This window comes from Cicer arietinum, chromosome 5 (assembly GCF_000331145.2).
Source record: "Cicer arietinum cultivar CDC Frontier isolate Library 1 chromosome 5, Cicar.CDCFrontier_v2.0, whole genome shotgun sequence".
Lineage (NCBI taxonomy): Eukaryota > Viridiplantae > Streptophyta > Magnoliopsida > Fabales > Fabaceae > Cicer > Cicer arietinum.
This window is the reverse complement of record NC_021164.2, coordinates 1,850,527-1,861,455: the sequence shown is the minus strand read 5'-3', so window position 1 is coordinate 1,861,455 and position 10,929 is coordinate 1,850,527. Positions and strand designations below refer to the sequence as shown.

General features: G+C 29.6%; 2 protein-coding genes and 1 long non-coding RNA gene across 3 annotated transcripts; 2 read left to right on the top strand and 1 right to left on the bottom strand.

Moving 5' to 3' along the window:
• LOC101514362 (uncharacterized) lies at positions 1-3,007 on the top strand. Its single transcript, XM_004499631.4, has 2 exons — positions 1-160; positions 929-3,007. Exon 2 carries the CDS (start codon positions 942-944, stop codon positions 2,811-2,813), a length of 1,872 nt encoding a protein of 623 aa, XP_004499688.1. The 5' UTR covers positions 1-160; positions 929-941; the 3' UTR covers positions 2,814-3,007.
• A 702-nt stretch (positions 3,008-3,709) lies between these two features.
• LOC140920550 (uncharacterized) lies at positions 3,710-5,568 on the top strand. The gene is made up of 3 exons (XR_012163216.1): positions 3,710-3,857; positions 4,132-4,209; positions 4,479-5,568. It is a non-coding gene; the product is annotated as an uncharacterized lncRNA (long non-coding RNA).
• Positions 5,569-6,668: 1,100 nt separating this feature from the next.
• Positions 6,669-8,324, bottom strand: LOC101514917 (hydroquinone glucosyltransferase-like). Its single transcript, XM_004499632.4, has one exon. It carries the CDS (start codon positions 8,270-8,272, stop codon positions 6,779-6,781), a length of 1,494 nt encoding a protein of 497 aa, XP_004499689.1. The 5' UTR covers positions 8,273-8,324; the 3' UTR covers positions 6,669-6,778.
• Between the last annotated feature and the right edge of the window lie 2,605 nt (positions 8,325-10,929).

The window sequence follows — 10,929 nt, the reverse complement described above, 5'->3', positions numbered from 1 at the left end:
CATCTTTGTTTATAATCTTGATATACTAATCGATAATCACATTACAGTAATAGTGGCGCTAAATGGTGAAGCTCTAAACAATGCTTTTCTAGATTCGAAATTTGATTCGATCTCACTTTGTTCAAACTGCTCGTATTTCAATCCTACCTCATCAAATCAGGTACCTCTTCTTCCTTTTCATTACATTTTACGTTTTTTTGAAATACTGTCGTCGAAATTCGACCATAGCGAGATTTTCACAAACCGCCGTACAATTGTGGTGGCGTATCGGTTTTCTCGTGGCGGAGCCATCGCAGCCGCAATGAATTTCGCAGCCGTGCCGGAAGAAGAAGAAAACCCTAAAAATTGAAGAAAACCCGACCCGATTTTAAAACCTTTTTTTTTTACTGTTTAGATTAACTATAAAAACCAGTAAGAATTACTTTCAACGTTTTTTTTTACTTTCTCCTCAACTCTTCATCTATCTTCCAGATGCTGTATTTTATTTATTTATTTATTATTTTCTATTTGTTTTTTGCTTTGTTCTAACTGTGTTTCAAATTATTTTAGATCTGTTTTTATTTGTTTATATTCATTCAGTTGTTAAATCATCTTAAATTAATTTAATTTGGTTTTTAATTGGTGTTTTATTTTATTTCTGCTGTTTGTTTGTTGATCCGCCACATGTTTATGGCGGATATTGGGCTCGCCGTCATGAACAGCCATCGACAACACTAATAAAAACAATTATGCTAATATATAGATTGGAATTGCATAATGATTAAATAAATGATATCATTTTATGGAATCTATAATAACTCAAGTTACTTTTGAATTATTGATTTTCTCTACTATTTTATTTTGTTATTATTCAGTTAATTTTAATGAAATGTTTTATAACCATGTTGTTTCCTATAATGAAGCTGTTCATTCTATTTTCTTTGAACAGGGACACAAAGAAGATGAAAGCTTTGAGCAAGAAAAACAAAAGAACTAAAGACGAAGAGGGTGAAACCAATGGAGTCGACAATGTAGTTGATCTGCCTTTGGCCAAAAGTAATGATGATCTACATTTGGTCAAAAGCAATAAAAGTGAAGATGACGAGCAAGGGAAGAAGATGAAGAAAAAGAAGAAGAAACTGAGTGAAAAAAGAAAACATAAGGAGTATAACGAGTTCCAAAGCAATGCATGTGAAAGTGATGACCAAGGAAAGATGAAAAAGAAGATAAGACTGTGTGATGAAAAGAAACTTAAGGAGGGTGATGACTTTAGAATCAATGATGGTGAAGATGGCGAGGAAGGCAAGAAGATAAAGAAAAAGAAGAAGAAACGAAGTGAAGAAAGCAAACATAAGGAGTATAATGAGATCGAAAGCAATGAAGGTGAAGATGGCAAGCAAGGCAAGAAGATAAAGAAAAAGAAACGAAGTGAAGAAAGCAGAGATAAGGTGTGTAATGAAATCAAAAGCAATGAATGTGAAGATGATGACCAAGGAAATAAGATGAAAAAGGAGAAACTAATTGAAGGAAGTAAACTTAATGAGTGCAATGACTTTAGAAGCAGTGAAGGTAATGATGGCGTGCAAGATAAGAAGAAGAAAAAAAAGAAGAAACTAAGTGAAGAAAGCATACATAAGGAGCATGACAAGTTTAAAAGCAATGAATGTGGAGATGATGGCCATGGAAAGAAGAAGAAGAAGAAGAAGAAGAAGAAATCAATTGAAGGTGAAGATGATGGTGACCAAGGCAAGACAATGAAGAAGAAGGAACTGAATCACAATAGCAAAAGTATGGAGAGCAATGATTTTAATAGCAATGATAGTGATGCTAAGGCTAATGATCAAGGCAAGAAGAGGAAGAAAAAAAAGGTTGCTGAGTCAGTTACTGGTGAAACTCCTAAGAGTTCAAAGGGTAGACCATGGAAACCCAAACGAGTAACTTTTTCTGATCAAGTGGAGTTTTGTTGTGATGGCTTATTGCGTGGGAAAAGGTTTACACCAGAAGAAGATGAGAAAATCAAAGCAGCTGTTAATGACTATATAGATTCTCATTGTTTGGGAGAGAATGGTTTAGATATGATTCTCCATTGCGGATCACACCCCGAAATTAGAGGTTGTTGGAAGGAAATTGCAGAAGTATTACCTGAGAGGCCTGTCCGGAGTGTGTATGAACGTGGTCATGTTTTGTTGGAAAACGGTCAGAGGTGTAGGTGGACACCTGATGAGCTTGAATTTATACGGAAGTCCCAAGAGATACATGGATCTGATTGGAGGCCAATAGCTGACGCTTTGGGTAAAAGTCGATTTCAGGTTAAAGATGCATGGCGTAGATTAAAATTTACCAATTTAAAACAAGGACAATGGTCCCAAGACGAGTATCAAACTTTATTTGATTTAGTGAACCTGGATCTGCGCACAAGGGCAACAGAGCCTTATAGAAAATCAATGCATGGTATGTTGCGAGATAATATTAGTTGGGAGGCAATTGGTAACAAATTGAGCACCCGAAACAGTTCATTCTGTTGCAAAAAGTGGTATGAGCAGTTAACAACGCCTCTGGTTGCTAGTGGTGAGTGGTGTGATACTGATGACTACCGCTTAATAAGTACTTTATATACTTTGGATGCTTGCTGCAGGGATGATGTAGAGTGGGACGATCTGCTTGAGCATAGGTCTGGTGATGTATGCAGGCTACGATGGGATCAAATGGTCCAACATATTGGGGAGCACGCAGGGAAGTCATTTATTGAGCAGGTTGAAGTTCTTGCAAAGAGATTCTGCCCCGACTTGTTGGAAGCAAGAGAGGCATTTGATAACAAACCCGTGATTTGTTGATGTTATTATCCTTTAATTTGGGTTTTCTTGGGGTGCAGTGATTTTGTTAAACCAGGATTTATTATGTACTATGTTGAATGTGGCGGGATTATCCAAACTTTTTCTGTAGTATTTTTTATAATGGACTTTGTATTGCAATTTGAGGGTGGTAGTTTTGCTCTCTTTTTCATATAATGAAAATGTTAACCCTGTTATTTTGTCCCTATTTAATCTAAGTAAAATTTATTTGAAAGTTTTTGTTTTGATTAAAGTAATTATTACTGTTGTTTGTGTTTTTGTCTGTGTATTTCTAATATTTCCACTGTGAACTTTATTTGGTGAGAAATAAAATCTGAGGCCTATTTATGGGCTCAAAAATTGATCTGTGGTTGGACATCCAATTATATGAGAGTGATAAAAGTTACATACATGCATGATAGACTTTGAGCATGTTCTTTGCTAATTGACTGTTTTGGTTAAACGAGCATACTACTCAAATGGGATTTATGCTTGATTAGTCTTGAATGGAAAAATACATCTGGTTGTATGTATTTATTTCGATTTTGTTTTGAAACTAGCGTCTGAGTAGAAGAATGAGTTCCTTTTGCATTACTTTGGGAAATTTTATTGCAAAAAATGAATGGTCAAATATCCATCTGACTGGTATGACCTAGCCTTTTTTCAATGTCTTACTAATTTCTGGCTTTTTATCGTGAATTTCCAAGTTTTCAACTTCCAAGCTCTTCGGTTGGTCTTTTTTGAGTTTTTCAGGATCCAGGTGCATGATGATCCATTCTATTTATTGGTTTGTTGCTTTCAGGTTGTAGTTGCTTCTAGCTACAACTCTCAAACTGTGCCCCCACCCAATTCCTATCCCATACTGCACAATTTTGCAGTTTAAACTTGGTAAACCATTACTTCCTTTTTTTTTTGTCGTATCATCTATAATTGTTACTGTTGTCATCATAAGCTATATTCTTGGCACCGATGATATTTCTTAAATTGTTTGGTTGCAGATAACTGACAGGATTTATGTTCTTACTATTGTCTGCATTGCTTGGCTATGTGAGTAGAACCTGAGTCCATTAATCTTTTTGCTTCATAAAGTTGATAATTTTCCTATGCCTCAGAAAAGTATTCATTTTTCCAAATGATATATTATGAAATTTGCAATTTGTTGAAATGAGTATGTGAAGTATCTTTAAGATTTCTGTTGATTTCTTTAGTGGAGGTGTTTATAACTCTCTCATGCAATGGAATTTGGATATAGTTTGAATTGCTGTGTTGAAATAGTGAATTCCTTATCAATCACACACTGACATTTCTTTATTTATTCCAGATATACTCACCTCAATTGGACACAGCTCCTCCAAGATGGGTTCATTTTGCCCATGGGCTACTTCTGTTTTTATACCAGGTTAGTTAAATTCTCATATTGTGGTGCTTGCTCACTTAGTCTCAATCTTCTGTGGGGTTGCCCTGCTTTTCTGTCTTTAATGTAAGTTGTAACCATTCTCGGTTATTATCTCTTATGGTTTATCGACAGGGGCATTTTACCATATAATGCCTAATCTTCCATTGATTCCCGTGATTAATTTTATTATGTTTTTGTTTGTATATGTGTTTTTTTTACAAGGGCTTATATGTGTGTTTATATATATGTTAATGCATATATATGTTTGCTAGACATTTGATGCTGTTGATGGAAAGCAAGCTAGGGGAACAAATTCTTCAAGCCCGTTGGGGGAGCTGTTTGATCATGGTTATTTTCCTTCTGCATGTTTTTCATTCTATTGTTTTGCAGGGTGTGATTCTACCTTAAAAGGTTTTGCATTTATAATGCTAATAATAATAATAATTTTATTGAAATTTTACATTTTTTTTTTTTACGTTTTGAGGTAGAAAATATTGTAATTAAATATCAATTGATGTATTTTTTTATACTTACGAGGTCTTTTACTTATATAAATATATATTCTTTTTTTTAAGCTTAACTATACTTAAAAACAATAATACTTTTAGGAGGCCTAAAACCCTTGCATAAGCAGCTTGGGCCTTAGGCCAACCCTACGTTAATTGTATATTAATAGTCATATTATTATTTAGAGATTTATCATTCATAATGAGTCCATCAATGATGGCATGACAAATAACATGTTGGCTTAATTACAACACTTTGATCAATCAATTTTAGCGGATTTGATTCAAGTGATTAGTCGTTGAAGTTTATTACTCTAATTTAATTATGATTCTTGGGAACATGTGTAGAAAATTTTTATTCATATTTTACTAGGTTATAAAATTTTATTCCTGATTGCAAAAGATTCCCTAGTTCCCTAGAATAATATAACTTTCATATTCACATGATTTCATTTCCAATGTACCGGTTGAAACTTGAAATTGAAAGAAAAAAAAAATTGACATAAGGTGGGAATCAAATTTATGTGTTACATTTTTGCCATTCCCATCATTGTATTTTTGGAAAAGTTATTTCAGAGAATGAATTTACAGTACTTATAGCAAAGTTTTTCTATTAAAAAAAAAGATTTGTTTTGTGTGAAGAAAGAGAGGAGAGGAGAGGAAGAGTAAAAAAATATGAAGGAGCATGAAGATGGAGTAAACATGGATCTATAGGCAGAATGGGTATTTTTTGTCTTCCAAGAACTTCATGGCAAAGTCCTCTTGAAGGATACTTTTGGAATCGTAGTTCTCTTGACAGTGTCAATATACTCACACTTCAATCATTTCCTATTAGAAAACATAACTTTTTTTCTTCTCTTCTAATGTCAATAATTATAGGGATTAAATTTATTTAAGAACAAAAACACTTGTTTAGAATTTAAATGTAGAAACAAAGATCTTTAAAGTTGTGTAATTCATTTAACTTGTTTTTGTTTTTTTAGTTTAATTGTACTTTCAATTTCTCTATTTTAATCAATATATGAAATTGGTTTTTTTATTTTAAAATTGACAACTTTGGTCTCTCAATTGAATTTTTTAACTAAAAAATAATGATTTGACATATTTTAAACGACGTGGCTTATGATTTTCATGATATAAAATTCATTTAGATACATTAATTATTCATATGTCATTAATTAAATTACAAAAATGAAAAGAAAAAAATTGAAGTTAAAAGTTAAGTTTTTAAAAAGTTTTATTACAATTTCATTGATGTATAAAATTCAATTATTGCATCATATATCACGTTAAAAATAGAAAAATTAAATTCGTGAGTCGGTAAAAAATAGATAACTTAAAATTATAATAAATTTATTTTATTTGTTTTTTTTAACAAATATCCTATTTAGTATTACAATTATTTTTCTTAATACTCATGCAATATAATTTAAAGTTTTTGTATATATATTAGAAAGAGTATAATTGGAAAAAAGGAATATTTAATTTTAACAATAATTATAATATTAACATAATTGTGAGGAGTGACATACTAAAAAGAAGTATTTTATAATATGGGACAAGATGGAGTATTTTACTATATATGTATTAACAAAACAATGAGGAGTGAGATACTAAAAAGAAGAGACATCACATTGTGTGTATCATTAAGAAAAATTATGTGACCATTTCAAATATATATTCGAAGACTTTTGACAACAATTTTAATTGTTTTGGTGGCTTTGAATTACAATTTTTTTGTTTGTGAAACAAAGATAGTTGTATTATTTTTTATATTAATAATATAGTACTATTTTTTTAATAAGCAAAATATCATTAAGAAAGACCTTGTGTAGCACAAGGTGCACAACAATCAATTTAGTAATAACTATATATAAAATATACAAATTAATTATACAATACATAATTTTTAAAATATACGAAACATTGAATGAATACTTATGAAAATGATCGGTATAAGAAAAACAAAATATCGATTTCATCTCGTTTCGATCTCAGTCTGACATTTAAATTTTGAATCGATGTTGATATGGATCCAATATTCAATCTGATTTTGATTACATCGTCTAAAACAAATTTAATTTTTCAGAAACTCTTTCTTCCCATTTGAGTACTAAACTAGATAATGCCTTTCTAGATGAACCATCTTCACTCATTGCATCACTAGCCCCAAACTTCAACTCTTCAATTCTTTTCTTCAATTCCAACCCTAAACATCCACCATCCATTAAAATCTTTATAACTCTACAAACTTCCTCTCCTTTTACTATCCCATCTTCATCACAAATCTTTGGCCTCACAGCCACTTTAAGAATATCCTCTAACATTGATGCATTCATTCTTTGTTCAGCAAAAAGTGGCCAAGCAATCATAGGCACACCATAGAAAACACTTTCTAAACATGAACTCCAACCACAATGAGTCAAAAAACCACCAATTGAACTATGTCCAAGAATATCAACTTGTGGGGCCCACAAAGGAACCACCAAGCCTTGATCTTTAGTTCTTTCCGAGAAACCCAATGGTAAATAATTTAATGGGTCATCATCAAAATCACAATTAGAATTAGAATTAGAATTTTTTGATGAACCACTAAAATAAAAAGAACTTGAATGTTTATTTGGGACTCTTATAACCCATAAAAAATTACAACCACTTAATTCTAACCCAAAAGCTATCTCATTGATTTGTTCTTGAGTGAGTGTTCCACCACTCCCAAAAGAAATAAATAAAACAGATTTTGAAGGCTTATTGTTCAACCAATTAATACACGTTGACTTGTTGACTTTACTATTTGACTCATTTTGAATAATGGGTCCAATAGGATAAACACAAAGAAAATCTTCCATAAATTTTATTGCATGAGGTTCTAAATTTGTGAAACTATTAACAATGACACCATCTAATAAAGAAAGTCTTTGACACACATGAAGAAAAGCTTTGTATGTTTCACTTGATCTTGCATAAAGAGCAGGGTCAGGAAAATCTTTTACCTTAAAAGAAACATTAGAATTTGGAATGTCAAATGTTTTTGTCTTGTCCATGAATTCAGAGGAAAGACTTTCATCTAGTTTTGGAAGATTGAGACAGAATTGAAATGCTACAGCTGATGAAGTACCAAAAACATAAGACATAAGGTTGAATTTTTTAGCTATGTCAATAACATCACTTGAGAAAAAGTCAAAAACCAAAGCAACTAGGTTGTTGTTTTTTGATTGTAGAGAAGTTATGAGTGTGTTAACTTCTTGATACAATGAGGGTAATGAGTGTTTAACAACAACTTTCATTTGTCCTGCTATGTGAAGATTTGGAGGAAGGTCTTCAATGTTGATTTGTGGAAGGAATTTGAAATCTATTGTGTTTTGTGGAAGTGAGTTTAAGATTGCTTTTGTGGTTGGTGTAGGAGAACCAAGTGTTGGAATTAGAAAAGTTATATGGAAGTTTTTGTGATGAAGAACAAGTAGTTTTGCAAATTCTACAAAAGGGATTAAGTGACTTATTCCTGGACATGGAACCATGGCTATGCATATCTTTTGATCCATGGTTTTAGTATTATTCATTAATGAATTTAATTTGGGAAGTTTTGCTTGCTTTTATAAATGTGCTGTTCACTCTCTCATTGTCAAATCACCTATAAATTATATAGGGCCTGTTTGTTTCCATCTATTGAGTAGTTAAAATCAATTTTGAAGGTGTAGAATTAATTTTGATATGTTTAGATGTCACAAAATTTAGCTGATTCTGAATTTAAACGTGATTTTTACACTAGAAATTAATTGTCAACTCATGAATTATTTTATATTCAATCCACTTTTAACTGAAATCAATTTTATAATTCATTTAAATTCATTTTTAATCATTGCATAACTAAATACACGTTTACTCCGTTTAATAACTCATTACGAGTTTGCATAAATATGTAGATTTGTTGGCTCCAAAAGTAATTCTATATGAGTTACTCTACTTGATAACTCATCATGAACAATAAATTTTATTAATTCAACCGTTGATTATTGACATAATATATTAATAATAAAAACACAGAGTTTTGTGTAAATTTAAAATTCGTAGCTATGTAATTTAATTAATGGTGTTTACTTATGTTTTGTAAAAGATTATCATTTGAAATTATCATTTAAAATTCGTAGTTATGTAATTTAAAAGATTATCATTTGAAATTATTTAATGAATTACTTCCTCTATTCAATAATAAAAAAAAATCACTATTTTTATAGTTATAAAGAAAATTAATTAAATATAATTAATTTTTTAGATTTTCTGTAAAAAATAATCCAAATTTATTAAATTATCCCTTTGAATATTAAACACTCGATTATTAACATTAAATATTTTTTTAATAAAACAAAAATATATTAAAAATATGTAAATCATTAATTTTTATTTATAATAGTACTCAAAATTTAAAATCTCGTTTTTACTATAATCGTCACAAAAGAAAATATTAATTAATTTTAAAATTTTATAAAAATTTATGAAATTAATATATTCAATAAAAACTTTTAATTTGATAATTAAAATAGTAAAATTAATTGTTCAGAATAAGTTACTAAACAAAATAATTCGTGATAGAGTCGTTGTACAAGAAAATAATTATACCATTTAATATATTTGTTTGTCACCATAGTGTTTTGTTTTTTACTCAAGAACACCATAGTGTTAGGCATGGTTCCACATCCAACCACGTGCATACCTAACAACCTTACCTTCACTTCCCTTCAATTATGTTCATAATAATTTAATATATAAATATAATAATATTCATCCACCTTCTTTAATCAATCTTATTTAATTCGTTCAAATTAATAGAAAATTGTACCGTGCAATTATAATATTTTTAAACAATAATAAAAGACAAATTTACCTCACAAAAAATTGTTTAATGTTCAATCAATCTATTTATTTATAATATATTAGATGAGTGTCTCCACACACTATTTTATTGACACCTCGATCTTAATTTTGTCACATATTTTTGTTTTTGTCAAATTCCTACATGTGGCTCTAATTTTAACAGCACTCAAACTCTATTTGTAGCTATGTAATTACACTATTAAATATCTTTAACATTCAATCCAACATCTATTCTTTTTCAATTTTGTAACATGCTCGCATTAATATCAATAACATCACATCTATTTAGGAAATAATAATTTAACACAAATGTTTTTCTTTTTTTTTTGCACTAATATTCATTTTTAAGTATTTTATTTTCTAAAAGTTTAAATTATTCTTCAACATGTGATATTTCACAGTTGATTGGTATTCTTCATCATTTATTCGATATTATGCCTTAGAAGTTCGACAATAGTATTGTGTGTATTCCTCTTTAAAAACATTCATCATCTTTTCTTTCAACGCAACTACTAAGACAACTTGTATTATGTTAGGAGTTCGATAATAATATTATGTGCATTTTTAATGGTCTCACATAGAGCTACGTTACGCAATAAAATTTGTTTGATAAATTTTTTCAAGAAAGTGGTAGGGAATCAAGAACAATAATCATTAGGAACATTATTATCTCCAATTAAACCAAATTCTAATTTGATGTAGGCATGCAGAAATTTTTCAATAGTTTAGAAAGTATGTGGTTTCATAATTTCATTTGTTGTTCTAATCTCCCATCAAGTATGAGGATTAACATTCAAATAAATTATTTATTGTTCAATATGAGATTTCCATCTTTTAACTCAATTAGATATTTGTATTCTGTTTTTGTAACTAATAATTAAGGTTTAAATATAATCTTGTTTCTTTATTTTTTATTTAATATTCATTTTGATTTTTTATATTTTTTTAAAATTGATTTTAGTCTTTTATTTTTTTAAGTGATGTATTTTAGTTCTTTTTGTCATAATTTTTTTCAACAACAGTATAATTATTGTCATGAACTATTAAAATCAAATATTGAATCAATTGTATGATCATTGAATAGGTTCTCATTAATAAAAATTTCAAAATAACTATCATACACGGAACAAATTACAGCTTACGAGATTGAACTATCATACACGAGAAAAATAATCATTGATTAAAAGTATCAAAATAATTATCATACAAATGACATGTTCTCATCAATAAAAAATTTAATATATGTATTATATACGAGACAAGTTCTCTTTATTAAAAATATCGAAATTATTATTATAAATGAGACAAGTTGTCGCTAAGGAGATTGAACTATCATACACGAGAC